This window comes from Cyanistes caeruleus, chromosome 4, assembly GCF_971803275.1.
Source record: "Cyanistes caeruleus chromosome 4, bCyaCae1.hap1.1, whole genome shotgun sequence".
Lineage (NCBI taxonomy): Eukaryota > Metazoa > Chordata > Aves > Passeriformes > Paridae > Cyanistes > Cyanistes caeruleus.
The window spans coordinates 21,149,595-21,170,906 of NC_141704.1; the positions used below are offsets into that span (position 1 = coordinate 21,149,595).

Sequence of the window (21,312 nt, forward strand, 5' to 3'; positions counted from 1 at the left end):
CCGGCCGGGTGGGCTGTCCCCGGGAGCCGGGTGAACATGTCTCCAGCTCCCAGCCCCGCCGAGCGAGGCGGCCGCCGGGTCTGAAGGAGAGCGGGTGAGCCCCGTCGCCTCCCGGCCATGCGGCCCCTCCGCTCTCCCCTCGCCCTGCTCTGCCAGGTGCTGGGCGCTTGGGCCGCTTGCGCCCTGGTCCCGGACCCCGTCGCAGCCTCTGGGCCGCCGGCACCCCCGCAGCGCGCCCGCTCGCCGCCGGCCCCGCCGCCCCTCGCCCCGGGCCGGAGGGCGGGCGCGCCGCTCCCCGGGCGCGGAGCCCTCCCTCGCGGGGCCGCCGGCGGAGCGGCGGGGCCGGGCGGCAGCTGCGCGCCCCGCGGGGCGGCGGGGAGCGGGCGGCGGCGGGCGCGGAGCAGCGAGCCCGGGGCGGGCGGGGCGGGCGGACCCCGCTGGCTGCCCCTGAACGGCTCGGCCGGCGGCGAGGGCGGCCGCGGGGGCCGCGGGAACGCCACGGGGCGCCGCGCCCGGCTCCGCAACCCCTTCTACCCGCTGACCGAGGAGTCGTACGGTGCCTACGCCGTCATGTGCCTCTCCGTGGTGATCTTCGGCATCGGCATCATGGGCAACATGGCAGTGATGTGCATCGTCTGCCACAACTACTACATGCGGAGCATCTCCAACTCTCTGCTGGCCAACCTGGCCTTCTGGGACTTCCTCATCGTCTTCTTCTGCCTGCCGCTGGTTATCTTCCAGGAGCTCACCAAGAAGTGGCTTCTGGAAGACTTTTCCTGCAAAATCGTCCCGTACATCGAGGTAATGTCCGTGGGTGGGGATACGCGGACCCCGAGCTCCTTTCCCCGCCGCAAGCCTGAGCCGTGTCATTGCTGCCGGCCCGGGGATGTCCCGTGGTTCGGCTTTGCTGGGTGCTCTGTGGCGGAGCGGCCCCGTCCCGGCGCCGCAGGGACCCGAGTCCAGCAGCGGGTCCAGCGGCACCGGCGTTTCTGTGGCTCCCGCTGAGTGCGTCCGGACCCTCGTGCGACCTCTGCCAACCTTTCCTTGTTGCCTGCGACTCTGAAAAACAGAATCTCAGAACTAGATTTCAAGTTTTTTTGCTTTATTTAATTTAGTAAAGTGAAGATGAAGTGAAGATGAGGATGAAGGGCTTGAGGAGATCTCTTGTAAGGACGTGGTTGTAAAAAGGACCATCAGTGGGATGTCTGGGCTCTTATATTTCAGCGTTCAAACCTCACGTTTATTTAGCTGCTTTTTTGGGGGGCTTGTTTTGTTTTGTTTTTTGGTTTTTTTATTATTATCTTTGAAAGACACCAGCTCCGTTTAGACTGCAGCTTCTTGGCAGTTGTTCAGAGGCTCTGTCAAAGAAGCTCTCAGACAGCTGGCCACAGTCCTGCCGGCAGTGCTCAGGTTGGCTGTTTTATTTATTTACTGGAACTGAACACTGAGGCTTGCTGCTAGGGTGGTAGCCTGGAGTTCTGCTGGCTCTCCTGTATTCCTAAAACCTTATGTCCAACATTATTCTGTAATAGAGAACTGAGGAAACAACTGGTGGTTCTCTTGTCCTAAGAACGAGCTGTTAGGAAACAAATCCAATCAAAAAACCAACCCCCTATCCCCCTCCCAAAAAACCTTCAAATACCCAATCTGTTATTAATTCAGAGAGTATCAGTTTCAGCAGCACATTAGTACACAGTAACACAGAATTACCTGTCAAATGATACTGCAGTATTTTAAAGTGTTAAGAAAGGTGTGTGACCTGTGTAGCCATAAAGTTGACACTGTTTCTTTCGTCTGTTTAGTTTATTACTGTGGGATTGGACAAAGGGTGGAGCTGTGCTACTCTTAGTTGAATTCTAGGCCAGTACTATACCACTGCATTTAAAAAACTCAGAGTACACTTAATTGATTTGCATTTAAGAAGACATGATGCAGTAAATATATATTTATTGAGAAACTGATAGTGCTTGAATCCTTTAAAATTCCTGAAATGGATTCTGGGGCTGCTGTGTTAACCAATAAAATAAGTAGCAGCATTTAAAAAGTAACCATTTCAATTAAAATAGATAGCCTAGTTTGTGTTTCAAGGACTTTCATGTGACATTTCATGCTTCCTAACCCTTTTTTAGTGCATCCACATGCAAAGTTGGAATAATTCTTTGTAATGTCAATTCTAATTAAAGATCAGTAGTTTAAATTATTTGTGTTGCCACACTTGCTCAAAATTAGTTGCTTATGCTTTGCAGCTTTGGGCATTAAAGAGTTTGTCAAATTGAGAGTAGTTTAGCTGAAATGTAGTTGTTGAAATTCAAAACTGTAATCCTGAAAAATATTCAGCTGCTGCTATACCCCATTATAATTTAATGTTACCTTGTTTTTTCACTTTAAAGTTCTGTGGATGTCAAGAGTTGGTATTATTCAAGAACTGGCACCAGTCCAGTCAGGATGAACCAGTAGCTTAGTCCCTGTGTTAGGCTTAATTATTACTGGTGTCTAAAAGTAAAGCATTTTCCTTGTCCTTGAGGAAGTATAATTAATTTAGTTCTAAGTTACAGTTATAAAGAAGTATAGCCTTAGGGTTCTGTGTTGCTCCCAAAATTGTATATTTTTTGTTCAGAGATCATTAAATATAATACTCATGTATGTAAAGTATATTCATCACCCTGAGAGGAATAAGTAAAAGGCTGGATTTCCTTCCCTGTAAACTGTGGCAATGAGTGGCAGATACTGAACACTAGTGGATCATGACTCTCCCCAGTTCACTTGGAGCCTGGAAAGATGGACACTGTCCTATAATCAGGATTTGACCCTGCTGAGGCAGAGAAGGCAGTTAGAGCAAAGGTTCAACACTTTCCAAGTGTTGTTCTAACCTCAGAGGCATTACACATTGACACTGACACCACCAGGAGCAATGCAGGTGTGTAGCATGGCATGAAATCCATCCCATGCACGGCTGCTGCTCCTTGCTCTGTCAAGGATTGTTTACAGAAGTGCATTCATCTGACAGCTGGACAACACTCTCTCTTCCTTTGTAACTCACCTGGGCAGGCCCATCTCCTTCTCACACGGTGGGAGAAGCTCCTTGAGAGGAAAGCTTGGACAGCTATCTTCAGGAGAGGTTTCCAGACCTTTGTGGAATACAATTAGAATCGTCTTACTGAAGATGGACACATTTTAACCTCTTGTCTGTGTTTTCTATAAGTTTGCATAGTGTGTAGTTCTTTTAAGTGTCTCTTGGTTCCATCTGTTCTAATCTCTTTTTTATTTGTTTGTTTGTTTGTTTTGTTGTTTTGTTTTGGTTTTTTTTTGCATATGCTGTTTAGAGAACTACATGTCTCACCCAGGTTTATAGATCCAGAAATACCTCAGGCATCAAAACCCCTTATTGGCCTGAATCTTCTGTCATACCAGCTTTTACTTTCAGAACTAGAGAACAGGGAATGGCTGATTATCCACAGCAAGTGATGTGGTGATCACAGCATTTTAACGTAATTCAAGCATGCTTTGTGTTGTTTGAAGTGATCCCAGAAAAATACTTAGAGTTTTCTTAGTTCAGCCTCTTGTGGCCAATTGGTTTTTATTTGTGCCATTTAATGGATATGGTGCAGAATTCCAACAAAGCATCTGTTGCTAGTGATAACACATATATACACACAGTCCAGGGAAAATGTTTTATGATATTTTGCTGCACATTTGTGTAGGTAAAGACTGAGCTTCCAGCAGTGGAATGTCTCCACAAATTTAATTTAAAGGGAAGTTTACCTAATAAAGATCTTCTGTGACAAGTACATTAAGTAGTCATTTCAGCCATATATAGTATCACAGTATGGCCACTTGTAACTACTACTTTTGAGTGTACTGAAAAGGAATTGAGAAGGGAATTAGAGCAACTGATGCAGCTACTCTGCCTGTAAGGATGTGTGGAGATGTGCTTCTCTACTGTTTTAATACTCTGCTCAGTTTCTGCCACTTTTCTGCAGGGTTCAGAAGTCTAGGTTTTGGCATGCGTGTCTGAAGTGTTTACCTGCACGCTGTGTTTATTTTGTCTTTTATATACTTTTGTCAGTATTACTCAGAGTCAGGAGACATGAGGTAAATGACAATTGAAAAACAATGACTATGGCTAATTCCTGCTGATGTGCAATCCTTTTGGTTTTGTTCAAAGCACACATGGAACAATATAGTTCCAGTTTCCCTACTTAGATTTATTCTAGGCCTTAATAGAAATATAAATGTAGACAAAATCTGTACTGTTACTGTATTTTAAAATATTTTACAGCTGTTAGTCATGTGACATTGTGGGTTTTTTTATTTTAATGCTGAAAGCTGGTAATGAAGAGATTAAATAAATTGTTTAAGGCCCAGACCAACTTGCACAAGATGAAAAATGGATTCTGTCAGGTAGGACTAGAAGCCTTCTTCCAGGCTTATGAAAGAACTTTGCTTGAGTTGTGTGCATTTTGCTCTTGGAAGTTACATTGGAAGCTTTATGTGTTTTAGGAGGTCACATTCTATGCCAGCAGATTGAATCAAGCTACTTATGCCAAGTAAGGATTTAGAATTGAGGCATGGTCTAGCTGAGGGTTTGCAGAGGCTGATTTACCATCCTATGCAGTCCAGCACAGAGCAAGAAGTTGCTGAGGCCAATGGATGGTACACAGCCCTGCATTCAGTGCTAGTAAACATGAGCCCCTCTGCCTTTCCCACACACCTCACAAAGAACAGAAGGATAAAGTTTGTGGTGTCCTCATCTGGACCATGTCATGCATACAAGGCTGGTGTGATTCTGGAGCAGGCTGACAGTAAAAGCCTTTGAAATCTGATGCCAAATCTCTGCATGTGCTTTTGGCAATGAATTTGTGGCATCATTCCTCTTTCTGGTAGGGAAGTTCCAGCTCAGGAAAGTTATCACAATTAGTATTCTTAGTGGAAAGCATAAGGATTGATTTGGACTGAAATACAAATTACTCTCTTTCCCTGGAGCTGATCCTCCAGGGCAATTTGAGGTGAAGCTTTTTCCCATTTCTCTCTAAGACTTGACAGAGGTAGGTAAGAAGCGCAGACAGGGAAAGTGGCCGTTCTCTGCCTGTTCCAAAGCTGTCAGAAGAGATCCCTATTTTAAATTTCACTTGAGGGAAGCAAATACATTTTTTATGGGAGTTTATAAAAGCTGTGTATTATCTGTCTTTTCTGTGTCTTTTGATGTGCGGCATTTTCTTTTTGTCTCTTCTTTGACTCTAGTCAGAGCTGTGCTCCTGAACCTCCAGTGAGTCGTCTGGGTCATAGGCAAAGACACTCAGAGATGTTTGCAGTTTCAAAGCTTCATCATGAGAGTTTTCTAGGGCAATGGCTAGATGTATCTTCTGATACATCTGGGCAGAATATCTTCAGTGCTTACTACACAATAAATAATTAAAACAGAAGTGTTAATATATCTCTGCCCTTTAGGTATTAATGGTTCAATGATAGTAGCTGTCGTGCTGGTTGTTCTGTCAGTCTTTCTTTTCTCTGTAAATCCTGCCCTTAGGATCTTCTAAGTTCTTGCTTTTGGCTAAACTTTGTATGTGGCATTTCAGCATGGAAATGAATATGTGTCAGAGTAGGTTTAAAATTGGGTCAGTAATATTTAAGTTGCATATGTGTGGAGAGGAAGAGGCAGCACCTGTGATCCCAGCACTATTAACTCTGCTCTGAACACTAGCATGTCATTTCTCTACATGACAGGAATTTTCCTGCAAAAAGAGGAAGAGGTAGATTTCTAGCAGTAGTTTCATACTGCTGCTATTAAGAATTTGTGCAGGAGTCCCTTGTGTAGTGTGATGAGAACTTGATCCTCAGTGGAGAGTAGCACAGAAAAAAGAAAAAATAAATAATTTTACATTTTTGGTAGTGTGCTAGATTGCAAATAAGAAAATGAACAAAAATGAAATAATTTTGTGGGTTTTTTGTGATATTTCCAAGCCCCTGGATAAGCATGTCATGTACTAGGGAGTAATTCCAGTGTCCTGATAGTCTGCTTTGTCTTCCAGCAGAACTCAAGAGTGGTGCGTGGAAGTGGATTTTGATTCTAAGCAGTATATCTTATACAGTATATACAGAAATATATCTTAGGATATACTGAAGAATAAATATCACATAAAGCATGTGTGCTTTGTGTCTCCTTGGTGTGAATGTTGATAGTGCTTCAAAGGAAACAACAGTATTGTACCTGTTATTCCATGTGTGTAGGATCATCTTCATAACAGTGGATTTCAGAATTGTCATCTTGTCTTTTAGACAGGTGATACAGATTTTTATTCAGGATGCATAAGTTAATTGCTAATGTCAGAGCTGTACCCTGGCCCCAGATCTTCTTAGCCACTGAATTATTCTTGCCACACCACAGCAGTGTTTTTACTGAGTGACTTACCTGTTTTAATGTATGGAGCCATTAATTTTTAATCACACTTCTTCTAAGAAAAACAGATACATTTTTCCTTTTTTAAAATAATGACTCTTTTTCTTGGTTTTGTTCTGGTTTTTTGGGTGGGGGGGAGTGGAGTGGGACATTTTTATTAAAAGAACAGAAATCTAGGTAAATATTACATATTTGTTTGCAATGGGTTGTTCTTTTATTTTGCAGGAGTCTGTTCTTATTACTGGACTTTGTGCTGTAAGTGTAGAGTAGCACAAAAAAAAAAGTATTACAGTCTGTGCTAAATTTATTTATTTATCTTAGGCAAAACTGATAAATCTACAGGAGTCCCTCTGGTATGTTGCATTAACATGTTTGAAAGCTATGAAGTTTTATGTTGATGTGTAACACCCATAAGAAAATTATGAACTATAATGGCTTGAGGAATAAAAAGTCATTTATATTATATAACAGGAATGGATATACAGAGTCTATGGGGTATCACTGATAGTTCAGGTGTGGATTGGGTGGTAGCCATCAACCTCTTCTGTAGCTTAGCTTTCCTATTTTAATGGGGAAATGTTTTGAATACCCATCTTGTCTTGTAACAAAGGAACGAAGAGTGCCACGTAGTTTTAAGAAATTGTTTGCTATCAACATAAAATATATGTATTTTTTCTCTGTCTGAGAAAATTCAGCCTCAGCTGGTAGAAGGGGTCTACTTCTTATAACACCTTTATTTTAACTTGTTCAGTATAAACTTAATCTACATTGTTTCCACTCACTTGCCCATCCCAGTGGTCACTCTCATTTCCAACCTGGAGTTGCTGCTGGCTGTTTTATTTCTGTTCTGTTACATTCAATGTCTTTTGGTTTAAGTAACTTTTGTATCTCATAATAGATTTTTTTTGTAGATAGCATAAATATTGCTTCTTGCTCTTTGTCTTACTGGATGGAATGACCCAAACTCTCTTTTATATTCACTTACAGAATTTGGCTTTTCACCCAAGTCACCTTTTCTGATTTTGTTTCTGGTTTTCGTTATTTTTCACTAGAAATTAGTGGGACAAAATTGAGTCTTATTTCCACAGCCATAACTCACTGTAATACATCTACCCTGCTCTGCTGGTCAGCCAGAGGCTCTACTCCTGGAGGCCAGGGCCAAGAGCTGTGGGACCACAGCCAGGAGAAGTAGGGCAGGACAGGAAAGGCCTGGGAACATTTTGGTAATTGTTAGAGTTTGTGAAAGGGGAACTGGTATGTTGGAAGGATGGACAAGAGAACAGCAATTATGCTGAGCATTTCATGAGTTTGCTATTGTCCTCTGTGGCCTCAGTTCCCCAAATCAGTTTTGACATAGCTGACTAACAGCTGGTGGGTGAATGACCAAAGGTTTATGCAGTGTCTTGAAGGGGTATCACGGTGCCAACTAACCCTGTCAAGGCATTTAAAGAGCAACAGTATTTAAAGAGACTCTTATAGCAATAATGTCCTTCTCTGTGTGTGTATTCTGCAGCTGGTATTCCCTTTAACAGCAGTTTTCTGCCCAAATGGTGTAGATATCTCCTCAAAGCAGGGGCTCCTTCACTTCCTCAAAGCAGACTGATGGTTGTTCAGCTGAAAATTTGGGGACTTTTCTGATTTCATGTAGTAAGAGAAGGTTGTAAAATGATGTCATCCTGAATGTCTAGAGACTGCAGGAGAGTCTTCGGTGGACAATATGGAAATAAACCAGATATCCAAGTGATAATCAAAAACTACTGAGCCTGAGTTGCCCTTACCTTGCCTCATTTCCCACAGATTCCCTGGTATTAAACTTGCAACAGCGTATCAGACACTCGGCTGTTACAAGAAGAGTGCCATTAAACTCCATGCGGCCTTGTGCCACTTTACGATTTGTTAATTCGTGCTTTACCTTCTCCCTGTCAAATTAATGATCTTAATTCTGTAGTTATTTCAAGGCAATATAACACTAGAAAAGAAAACTTGTTGGAATTTTTTAGCACATTCAGCTTAATTCTAATTATTGGTATGAACACACCTAAACTGAAATTGTGTGAACATGCAGAATGCATGTCCCAGTTCTCACCCATAGGTTTTGAGCAGCACCCGTTGATTTTGCTGGCTATTACTCATAGTCTGCTGTGTGGAGTAAGTAATCCAGCCCTTGAATTGCTCTTCTGCTTTTAGGCAAGTCAGCTGGAGTGAATCCGTGATCATCTGCCTGAGTATTTTTGTTTGGTTTTTGCAAGCTTTTCTGTGGCATCACTAACTCCACTAAACTGGAGAAAATAGGAAACTGTTGCTTGTTCCAGGGAAACACCGGCTTTGTTAAGCTCGTTTCATCAGTAAATCCACAGGAGGGTTTTCCAAGCCACCTTCCAGTATTCTTAGTCGTTTCCTCTTGCTCTATTTCCCTGTTTTAAACCTTCAAGTTGTTGGTCAATTAATGTGACAGGAACCCCGTAGGTTATGTTTGTTCATGGCAGACATGTCTTCTTTCATTAGTCCAGCCCTAGCAGCTGCAGAGTTTTAATGTCTCGGGTGCTGTGTAACAGTCTGTTTGCAATGAAGTGCTGAAGCAATACAAGTGTCTGCGTTGGGGTGAGGGGGGAGGCTCAGAGCTGAAAGGGAACATCTTAATGTACAGAGACTCAGGTTTTCTTCTGTTTTGCTGACTTTTATTTCAATCCCTATTCTTTTCCAGATCTCAGTTATTTTCCTGTCTCTTATCATTGTAGCAAGCTGAGTCCTGACCCTTTTGTTATTCATGTTGCATGTTAAGGCTAAAGGTTTTGCTGTCACTAAGAGCTTTGAAGACCACACACACAATTAAATGTTTTGGAAGCAAAGTTGCTAATCTTGAATTGAAAAATCTGACTCTCAGCTGTGATACGAGAAAATCATATTTCATTATCGAAGTTTATCAATGTTCATCAAGATTTCCCTGTAACTATTTTTCTTTAAATGTTTTTATTTTTTTGCTATATTTACCAAGCTTTCTTTGAATCTTGGCAGACAATTTAACTTCCAGATCAATGCTTGTCTATTAAAAATGTTTACAGAAGTGCCTTGCCATTATTAAATGTTTCTGCAAGTTAATTAGTAAGAGATTGCATCTTACTTATTCCATCTTTAGGAAGCTGCTTCAAAAAATTCTCCAACCAAGCCAACATCTTACAGTTCTAATCCCAAGTGCCTAATATTTTTCAGTGATAGTCAATTTTAGCAATCTGATACGGCCATTAAATATTGAAGGCCAAAATTAATGATACGTTTATATAATTGTGCATAATTGTGCTATCTGTCTTTGCAGAACTTTTTTCAGAGCTGCATAAACAGTATTATTTCAATATTATGGTGGAAATCAGAAAGGGTTTCTTAAAGTCTGCCTACATGAAATTTCAATATAGCATTGCACATCAAATTTTGATAAGCAAAATTATTGTGAACTACCTAATACTGCTTTAGATTTCCCAGTTAATTGCACAAATATGGTTCATTCATTATAAAAGTAAGCATTCTTTACATTTCTTAGCAATATTATTTTTTCTTTCTGCATCAACACATTTTCAGCATAACACATGTATGCAAACCCAAGAAAATAAGTGAATTAAAATTCAGCAGGGCATTTAGTCTTCCTCCAATTGAAGCTAATAGGCGTTCTGCTTTAAATTTAATCTGAAGTTGAATTTATTGTAAATAGAATTAGGTCAAAATGTATATAGTCTTCTTGCGAATTTCTTGTAGGAAATTGAATTATAAACAGGATGCAATGATAGGAAATGATGTTTCATGACAGCGCAAGATTTCTCTTCATGCATAAAATAATGATTATTAAAGCTAGAGAACATAAGCATTACTCTGTACTTATTCCTCACGGTATATAATTGACAGCTGTCTCCAATCCATCTTTAAATCATTTAAAGAATTAAACTTCTTTCATTTTTCCTGGCCTGTAGTGCACCCTCCCACAGAATGTTTCCCATGAAATGAAGCTTGGGTTTTCCTCAATTTTTTTCTAAATTAAATATTGACTATTGGATATATAGTCTAACTACTATAGTGAAGATTAGTTTTTCACAGGCTCTGGAAGTCTGAGGATTTCAAATACAGTTTCTTTGAACTCATGGTGGGGATGACTTTGTGTGTCTACATCCCATCAAAATTTCACTTAAAATCCTAAGTCCACAAAAATAGTTGTTGTATCCCACTCAGTTCAGTAGATTCCTCATCCCCAGGGTTTCTACATTTTGTAGATATGGAAGGTTTAATGTTTTGATCCCCTGCATGCATGATGAACTTGTTATGTGGTCATAACTTCTGCTGAAGGAAGACTCTCCTATGTCTCCCATTTTGACTTAAAATTTCAACCCCCATGGTGGACCCACTCTGTCTGAAAAACACTCCTTAAAAAAAAGTCGGGGAGGAAGCAGTTTAATTTTAAATTTTAGTCAATTCCTCTACATTTTTTTTTCCACTCAGTGTTGCACAGATGCTTACTTGGATCTCCAGGAGAAGTTGACACCAAGCTGGAATAAGAATTTCTAGGCGAAAAAAATAGAAGCATGTACCCTTTTTGGATACATGCATGCTGTGTGGTAGCTCAGCAAACACTGGAGGCTAAGTGCCATCTGTGATGCTTCTTTTGATGGTGTTCAGCACCACGGTGCTCAACTGCTTCTCTTCCTCCCCCTTCCCCACCTTTTTTTTTTCTCATTTTCTTTTCCCTTTTTTCCATTCACTTTTTTATTTCCCCCCCCCTTGGACAGCCTCTGTCTTGACCCGTGTTGCCTTTCCTCCTTCCCAGGTGGCCTCTCTGGGAGTCACCACCTTCACTCTGTGCGCTCTGTGCATCGACCGCTTTCGTGCCGCCACCAACGTGCAGATGTACTACGAGATGATCGAGAACTGCACCTCGACGACGGCCAAGCTGGCGGTCATCTGGGTGGGCGCGCTGCTGCTGGCCCTGCCGGAGGTGGTGCTGCGCCAGCTGGCCAGGGAGGACCCCGAGTACGGCGGCAGCCCCCCAGGCGAGCGCTGCGTGGTGAAGATCTCCACGGCGCTGCCCGACACCATCTACGTGCTGGCTCTCACCTACGACGGCGCACGGCTCTGGTGGTACTTTGGCTGCTATTTTTGTTTGCCAACCCTGTTCACAATTACCTGCTCCCTGGTGACAGCCAGGAAAATCAGGAGGGCAGAAAAAGCCTGCACAAGGGGGAACAAGAGACAAATTCAGCTGGAAAGTCAGATGAACTGCACAGTGGTGGCTTTGACCATTCTGTATGGATTTTGCATCATTCCTGAAAACATTTGCAACATTGTGACTGCCTACATGTCCACAGGGGTCTCTCGACAGACTATGGACCTCCTCCATCTCATTAGTCAGTTCCTTTTGTTCTTTAAGTCCTGTGTTACCCCAGTTCTCCTGTTCTGTCTCTGTAAACCTTTCAGCCGGGCCTTTATGGAGTGTTGCTGTTGCTGCTGTGATGAATGCATCCAGAAGTCTTCCACAGTGACGAGTGATGACAATGACAACGAGTACACCACAGAACTGGAGCTCTCCCCGTTCAGTACCATCCGTCGTGAGATGTCGACTTTTGCTTCCGTGGGGACTCACTGTTAATTGACCTTAGGACTTTATTTCCTGTATCTTTCTCCTTTTACTTTTTTTTGCTTCATATTTTTCTTTTTGAAGCAAAATGCAAGAAAAAAAAAATCACTGTTAAAAACTACTCTTGAAACCAATCTGTATTAACAGTCATGGTTTGGAAAATAATTTGTTTGGTCATTAAAAGGAAAGAAAGAGAGAGAGAGAAGGAGAGCCAGCACTGAGTTTTAAATCATGAGATTTTTGTATGGTGCTAGGATTTCATTGGTTGAGGAGGAGGATCCATATCAATCCACTTTTTTTTAATTCTGTAGTATTTTTTTTGGTGATCACTGTAAAATGATTATATAGACATTGTGGGCTTTGCAAGGTGTTTTCATGTAAAAGACGTGGTAGAAAGTATTTGAAGGTAGTTTTAATCCAATTACTGTACACTATTTTTAGAGGACTTGGGCTTCAGAAAATTTATAAAGTAGGATAAAAATAAATGAGGTTTTATTCTTTAACTTGATTGTCAATCTGCATTTAACAAAGAGACCTATCAGTAGTATTAAATTCCTTTAATAAGTAAAAAAAAGAAACCTTTACATATCATGATTTAGGTGGCCATATTTAATTAACATTTGGGTACTGACACTTGGAGGATATAATTGCAGTATTTAAGGAAGATGGTTATAATGGTATTAGATTTATACATGTGGGCTTTTTTAATATTCTCTTATGAAGGTTCAATGTGCCTCATTGAAAATTTTCTTCTTAACCTGCAGGTGTACAAAATCTTGAGTTATTTTATACTTCTTAAAGAGAAACACTAGCTTTATCACCGAATTTTGTCTCATGTGGTTTCAAAATCAAGATTCTTTCCAGCATGCTATTGGTTTTACATTGAGTTTGTCCTCCATCTCTGTATATATAGCTCCTACCGGCTTCAGTGAGAGTCTCTTTGCAGAGAAAGGCATTTTTTTTTTTGCCAGAGGTTTGCTGACAATAAATGTGAGGGACTGAAACATGTGGAGAGTGAATTCCTTCTTTAAAAGGTATAAACACACTTGCACACCTGGGGCTTGACCCAGAGTCATGGCAGTCAATGGAGAGGTTTCCATCAATTTCAGAGAGCTTTGAATCAGACTGGCATCTCCTATTTGTTCTGGGATATGTAGCATGAATATTAATCACAGGGGCTCTGAATGCTAGTTCAGAATGATGCTGCTCTCACAGAGCCCTCTATTCACTAGCAGCTCACAGCTCTGGAGCTGGTTTCGAGGGCCACTGTGTGTTTTGCTGATGGCTTCTTGCTGTCTGCAGAGCTGTTGAAATGAGGGTATGTCAACACTGCCAGCAACAGTGTGATATAGTAAAATCCAAAGTTGTTAGAAGCAAGCCAGGTTGGAGACTGGAAAGTGCCTATCCTTACCAGCAGAGCTTATTTCCCCACTCTTGGCTGAAGCAGACATTCTGTTCTTGGCAGGCAAGCCAGCTCATATTTACACTGGGCAGCAGGCTGAAGTGTAGACACATGCTGAGGAGCTGAATTTTTTATAGATAGCTTGTGTTTTAATACTAATTAAATAAATAATGCAGCTTTATTGAGCAGAAGGAAAATCTCATGCATTCATGCTTTGGAATTAACAGTGAATGTAGCTGATGTAGTCTTACCTTCCTCATGGTGCCTGCCTCTGTATGTTAAAGAGATTGTTGTAACTTCTGGGAAGGACTCTATTTTTTGTTTGTAGATTGAAGACTTAATGTATCTAATCTTGGTATCTGCTTGGGAAAGCAGTACTTATTCTTTTTCTTTACCATTTTAACCTATAATAATTTCAACTGAAAAAAACAGTTGATATTAATTGATATGAGTATGAATCCAAACATATATGCATGTGAGTTCTTTTCTGACTTTAGAATCAGATATTGAGCCCTAGCAAGGCAGTCTGCTTTAACCACAGACATTTGTTTCTGCTTAGAACTTGAGAAATTGCCTAAGTTTTAAAAATCCTGTTTAACATGCTCAATCACTTCTGAAGGTGGGAACTGTTCCTTCCTTATAAAACCTTTCATTGGCTTGGCTTTGCTCAATTACATTCAATAAAGTATGAAAGGGATTAAAAAGAAAAGATGAAAACAAAATCTTCCTCACTTTTGGGCCTGTGTTTCCTCAAATACATGATCCTATCTCTGCATTTTGATTTTTGCTGTTCTTTTTTACGTGCCAATATTTATAAAGAATGGGAATAAGAGTCCATTTTTGTTCCTTGCTGAGAGAATTGTTTCCCTTGGCTGCCTTTTGTGCCTTTTCTCTTAAAATAGGGGCTCAAGGATCTTGGAAAGGAACAGCAAAATGGGAGGAACACTTTAAAAGAAACAGATGAAAAAAAAAAAAAAAAATAGAGAATTTACTTGGAAATAGTAAGTGATCACATTTTGCTACTTTAGGTGCAACATTGCACCAGGACACAAAATGTCCTCACTGCTTTGGATATAAAGTGCTTCCAGCTTTCCACTGGGCACTGGGCATGTGTCAGCTCTGCTAAGAACTGTCACTAGCTCACAGGTTACATGTTCTGTGTCCCAGAGAAATGCAGTTTGCTTCTGCATTTCCACAGTATGTGTATGGTAATCCTGGAAAAATAACCAACCAACCAACCAAACAAACAAACCAAACAAAAAAAACCAACAAACCCAAACCAAACCAACAAAAATCCCAACAGCAACAACAAACCACTACTCAGCAAAAAAATCTGCCTGCCACACAAAAAGCTGTTATAAGTCATTGGAGAAGATAGGATGTGAAGATCAGTAATGCTGTGTTTGTAAATATATCTTCCTACTTGTGTGGCAGAACATTCTCCAGCATTGTATTCAATGGGGCTTCTTTGTACCCTGTATAACCTTGACTTTTCTGCTGCTGAAAGAGCATTTTTCACAGCTACTTCTCTGCCTTGCCATGGATAACTGTAGCAATTTGACGTGCAAGACACCCTTTTATTCTAATTTGTTCTCTAAATTGGTTAAACTAATACCACATTAGCAATTTGTATTGTCACAGCCATTCAAGTGTCATGATAAATGATTCCTTATGTTAAATGCAGTACTGCATTGCATTTCTTCCAACATTTGGGGTTGATGCTCTGAACTCTTGAAATTTTCTTGTGTCTGCTTTTCTTACTTTCTTTAATATTCTTCAGTATTAAATAATGATTCTTTATTATTCTAATAATTAATAAGCTGCTTATGTCTGGTTTGAATCCAGTTCTGTCAGACATTTGCCTGTTAACAAGAGGGCATTTGATGACTAAAGATTTGCTTATTGCAAAGATTTCATTTTTTTACCTAAACTAGAGAAACTTGCAGAGCATAGTGATCAGCACAGAAGAGTGACGGAATGGAAAATCAGATTGTAAGGTAGGAAAATCTTATACCTTTCAGGTATTTTAGCCTTTAATACATTACCACTAATTGTCCCAACCCTGGTTCCACTGAGGAATTAACACCCATGAAACTCTAGTAGTATGTATTTCAGTACCCCCAGTGAAAACATTTCATGACTTGTATCAAAATATAATTGTGTAGGCCAAAGTAGAAATGGTAAATTATTGAGTAACATCTCTCAGAAGAGAACTCTTATTTTGCCACTTCATAAATTCCTACATTCAACCTTAAATAAATTCTGGGTTTAAATTATGTCAGTGGCTTGTGCAGCTCCTGTTCTGTCATTGAAACCATGATGTAGGCTTCCACAGCTGCTACTCCAGCAGCTCTGGGAATGGCTCCTAAAGACACTGCAGAGCTTTCCAAGCATGTCCTGCATCTCGTCGTGAGAAATTGTGTGATGTTAAGCTCCATAGTTAGACTGTTCTATTGTGCTCATGGCACTCAGAAGCAAACTAGATTACATGAAATGTGAATTGCTATTGAAATTCTGAGTAGCTTACCCAAATTCATTAAACAACAAGAGTATTCAAAAGCTCTCTAGTATCTGTGAGCCATTGTCTTAGACTCAGTGTAAATACATGCAACTTGCCCTGTGGGTGCCTAACTGCTGTTGATGTGCTCAGATACATTGCTAAGCTGCTTCTGGGCTGTTTTTGCCAGGTGGCATTAGCAGAACTCCAAAACCACTTAAATCTTCCCCTTGTTATTGTGCTGGAACCAAGACTGCAGGCAAAACCTGCTCAAAATTAGTCTGTCTCCTTAGCTGGGCTCTGTCTTTCCTGTGCATGGAGAGCACATCTAAAGTTACAGGCTGTCGGTGGATACAGGCTTAGCACTGTAGCATCAGCATATATATCTTTGTGCATGTTCTGATGAATCAAAAATTTAGTTTCTACTATTTCTAGGATGGAAGAGCATGATTCAAAACCCTACTCTGCTTAATTTATAGGTGAGTCTTAAAATTTAGTGGTTCAACATGCCATCAGAAATGCATAACTGCTGTAGTAGCAGACATGCTGGTGTTATTACAGAGGGCAGAATCTATAAGAAGTAAACTGCCTGCAGAGAGCTGACTCACCTTAGTTCCTTAAGAACCTAGACCTAATGATTTGCCCAAATTGCAAAGACAAACAGGGACCTTGAAGTGGATCTGCTATGTCACGACTTCTTATGTCTGCATGCAGAAAGGATCCTTCTTTCATCATATCACTGAGAAATGTGATTAGGAGTTATAACTTTCTTCCTTCTTTTTGTTTTTTCTATGAAAAGCACAGCCAAAGTCAATGTGAGCAGATGATATGAATCATTAAAACTTAATGGTATCCTACATGTACTGCCTTAGTCTTCAGGACCTGTATTTTTTCATTACTCTTTTGTATTTGATTGAGTCATTTAACACCTATCTTTGTCAAATGTCAAATTTTCAAAAGCTGTGTATGTTTTGTAATGAATAAGAAACAATGAAAAAGACACAGACTGAAATACTCCAGGGCACCCAGGCATCTCTGCTACAGAAACACTGACTCATGTTGGGAGCTTAAGGTTCATCAGTCAGGAGATCTGTGTTTAATCATGCACTGCTTTTAACCCCTAAAATCCAGGCTACTTGCTTTCCCTACGATATAATTTGGCTGGTTCAGTTTTTGGGTTTCAGGCAGTAAAAGCTGTGACAAAGACTCCCTGGCATTTTCAAAATGACAACACAGAAAGCCAGTGCTCTGTTTCTACTGGTGGCACATTCCCCATGCAGTGTTACCTGGCATGCCAGGATCCATGTGCCTGGATGTCCCAGCCTCTTTCAAGGAAGAGGTCCAAGATTTCTGTCCTTGTGCACATGTTGTGTGTCACAGCTTCTTATTACTGAAAAGCAGAAGATATTATCCTGACTAACACATTTGTGGGATTTTTCTTCAAGTAGAAATCAGGACTGTCAGAGTTACAGGATTCTCAGTTTAGCATATTAAATATAAGTGGCAGCATTATCACTCAAGGTAGCAGGGAATTTTTAGCTACAGGGAAAGCTTTTTTTTTTTTTTCTTTTTTAATATATATGTATTTTTTCATTAATATTTTATCCTTTATTTTTCTGTGATCACAACAGTTTTTTTTTCCTAAACAAAATGCAAAAATTCCACAAGCACTCATTCTTTTGTCTAGTTAGAGAAATTCCATCATCAGCTTATGTCAGACTTACATCTTCATTTGTATCCACAGTGAATTTAGCCCATTGTTCTTTGAGAAGGGAAACCAAAATACTCAATTAGAAACATTGTCATGACTAACTTGATTTTTAAGAGAAAAGATTTGAATAACTTCACAGTCTGGGATGGTAACATAATTTTTTAAAAAAACAACTATTTTTACCAGCCTACACTTTTTAAGAGATGGGACATACATACAGTTCAACAATAGCTTGTGGTTGAATTTCATAATTGTCACTAGGGACTCCAGAATACATACAATCTAGAATAAAATGATCTAATAGCACCTGGATATGCGGATGATAGTCCATACTGAAGACAATACAAATATTTAAGTAAACAAATAAATTTTAGCCTCTTAGCTATTATACCAGAGCACTAATTGTTCCCTAAAATGTGCTTCTAATTTGATTTAATATACATGTGTGTGCTAGATGAATCTATTTAGTGTTTTAGTGTTGTACAGGGAACACAAAAGCTTAAGAAAGGTATCCTATGTGTAATTGTAGCTAGCAGTTACAATTCACATTTTTTCTTAAATTCTTTCCTCTGTCTGTTTTGAAGCAATTTCTACTGACTGTTCTTATCAGTCTTTTCAGTGTCTTACTCCATTTGCTAACTCTCCCCATAACAAAGGAAAATCCTTTTGTTTTTCTGAAGATCAATTCTTTTAAATTGAGCATGTAAGTAAGTCTCATTCATTTTGCACAATCTATCCACTGGAAGACTTAAAGGTGAACAGTCCTCCCTATGGCAAGTATTCACAAATAAGGAAGCTGCAGTCTATCTTTCTCTAACCTAGCAGAAATAAAAATATCTCATCAGTCTGTACAAGACGTGTGTCCAGAGTATCCACACTACAATATATATTTCTGACTTAAAATTGGCTTACCTAACTACAAATCATGATACAACAGACAACAACTGTCTCTCCTTGCCAAAACATGAGAGGTTTCTACAAGAAACAGGCTCAGGTATCTTTATTTCATGTATTGATTCTCTGTGGAGTCTTTTTTTATCTATTAAAAAACCCACCTAGATTGTAAGATGCCTGTGTGACCCCTGAGTAAACTATTTCTCATTTAGGGCTTCCTTTAACAGGTATGGTTCATGAGCCTTAAGTTAAGGTTTGTGTGTTTAAGCTGGGGGCTGACATTGGTTGTTGACCTGTCTGTGATACGAGACAAGCCTGTGTGCAGACAGCTCTGCTGGGAGCTGCATCTGGAAGGTGAAAGGGCAGGGATTCCCCATGGGCAAGGCAGTGCATCTGCACCCAGCCTCCTGGTGGTCCATGGCAATTTGGTGACAAGTCTGTCAAAAGATGGGACTAGTTTTGAGAGGTTTGCATTACACTGCTTTTGCAAAGCTTCACAGGCTTCAAAGCACTCTTAAACCATTAGCTCCTCCTTAAGACATCTTGTTTCATATAGAGGAAGACTTGCCTTTGGCTTTTGACAATAGAAAAGGGAGAAAGAAGGTGTAAGAATAGGATAGAATCCTGCTCAGATGTGGATAAGCTTGACTTCTGTCTTTGGGGATTGTATTCTGTTATTATAGTGATTTCTTAGCTTCCCCAGATAAAAACTGGCAGTACACTGGATACTCCACTCTAATATAGACCCCACCCCCACCACTGCTGCTGAGGATGGAGCCAGTGACCCAGGTAAAACAAAAACCCCTGAGAGAACACCTGACTTTTGTTTTCTTCAAACACACAGGCCTGTTTGAGTGTTAAGTCCATTTGGATGAGAGCATGTAGGTCAGCCTGCTTTTCCTGATGTCTCCCCTTAGTGATGAAAAGGTTAACAGTGCTAGCATTTAGTCTATCAGAGCCTGGTTTCAAATGAATAGGGGCAGTTTGTGCCTTCTCAGTGCCTGTTTCTGGCTGTCCTCGTCCTGCACAAGGCAGCACTGTATGTTGAGATCCTGAAGGTCCTACTGCCTGTAGGGCTTGACTTTTTTTTGACCTTTCTTTGGTAAATAAAAGGAAAGAAATAAAGTAATTGTTAACTGTTTGAGGACTTTGCTTTGTTTGCTCCTGGAGTCCCAATGCAGTATAAATCAGAATTTGCAAATATATCCATGCCTAGCAACTATACTTAGAAGAAACTCTAGAGACTTGAACTCTACAAATCATATTAAAAAAACTGCAGAATTGTGGGTTTACATTGAATTTGACAGAAGGTAGTCTGTCAAGTGAAAACACAGTAAAAATCTACCTTTTTCTTCTTTCAATGCACCGCTCCCCAATTATAGAATGATATTTTACTGTCAGTCATGGTGTTGCTACTTGAGAATTCTTAAAATGTCTTATTCTTTCTTTCTGTTTATTTTATTTTCTTTTGTCATCTTCCATTTTATTCTCCATCTCTGTCATTCTTTTCAGCTAGAGAATTTTAATTGGTTGAGCTGTCCTCTGTACTTTTTAATGTGGCCTCTGTTTAATCAGAGCTTGAGTTCAGTGAGTGAAAAGTGAGTTAAAGAGAATAAGTACTTCTGGCTCACTGTGTGACCATGTACCTATGTGGTTTGGGCCTTAACTCAATACAAAAGCCAAAAAATAAATGAGCCTGCCAGTTAATCAAAGGCAAACAGAACCTGGAGGCTGGTAAAATGATCATTACTGTGGGCTTCTCTGCTACCACTCAGCAGCCAGCTGCAGAAGTCTGCCTCGGGATGGACCTGCCAAATCAGAGATGGGCGTCCCTTGGAACTAATCTTGAATAGAGTGAAAATAAAATATGAGGAATTTTAAATGAAATATGCAGTGTTCAGCAGAGTAGCATTTCCAACACCAAGGTCTATTCCATCAGAGCATACCTGACCTGCTTTACTCCCAAGCCACTGGCAGGCTGTCAAGCTTTTGGTCCTGCTGATGGAGAAAATCTATTCTGTTGATTCTGGCATCTAACTCAAATATTAGTGTCAACCTAAAAGTATTAAAAAATGAGATTCCTTATGGGAAAAAGTGAATTCTTATGGATAAAAGTAATTCCTTCTTGACACATTTCTAACAATCACTAGCTCAGGAAGGACATTGTGAGGTAAGATTTATGTTGGCCTCTATAGAAAGCTTTAATCAAATTAAGAAAGATGAATTTGAACCAAGATTTGAGCTTATAACTATAATATGCTAACTGATTTATTTTATGTTATATATGAAGAAGAAATGTCTCTTGCTTTATATTACAGCTAAATATTCATATACTGATATAAAGATGTAAGGACAGCAAAGAAATGAACTAGGCTAAATTACTTAACAAGCCCTCCCAATTTCATCCAGTTACTTCAGTGCAAAAATCCTGGTTCAGTTTTGGATATCAGAAGCAGACCTAATTTTTCAGTCATGATGGAGACTCCTGTAATTCTATTTTCTTCTAGTGCTAATTATGCTCATTAAGAAAACAGCAATCTTATGACTTCAACAATCTTTCATAATTTTGATAGTACATGTTCAAATAGATCTAGTTATTTAAATGCAATTGACTCTGGAATAGCTGAACACAAGATTAGATCTCTTTTACACTCAGTTTCTGAAGCTAAACAGTTTTCCTACCTCAGGATGTATAAGCTTGTTACTGGATACTTACATATGGGTTTTGGTGACAATACAAGATAATTACCTGTAGTTCCTTTTTCAGCTGAAGCTCTCTTAGTGTTTCCTTCTCCTC

The 21,312-nt window shown here is 40.1% G+C and overlaps 1 protein-coding gene across 1 annotated transcript; it reads left to right on the forward strand.

The window, feature by feature from the left end:
* Nucleotides 1-22: 22 nt before the first annotated feature.
* Nucleotides 23-13,015, forward strand: GPR37 (G protein-coupled receptor 37). The gene is made up of 2 exons (XM_023918568.2): nt 23-801; nt 11,205-13,015. Exons 1-2 carry the CDS (start codon nt 118-120, stop codon nt 12,021-12,023), a joined length of 1,503 nt encoding a protein of 500 aa, XP_023774336.2. The 5' UTR covers nt 23-117; the 3' UTR covers nt 12,024-13,015.
* Nucleotides 13,016-21,312: the final 8,297 nt, after the last annotated feature.

Bases quoted from the DNA above. Each gene is read 5' to 3' on its own strand.
- GPR37 (XM_023918568.2), top strand. From the start codon at position 118: ATGCGGCCCCTCCGCTCTCCCCTCGCCCTGCTCTGCCAGGTGCTGGGC. The intron at 802-11,204 runs GTAATGTCCGTG...CCTCCTTCCCAG, and splicing joins AAATCGTCCCGTACATCGAG to GTGGCCTCTCTGGGAGTCAC.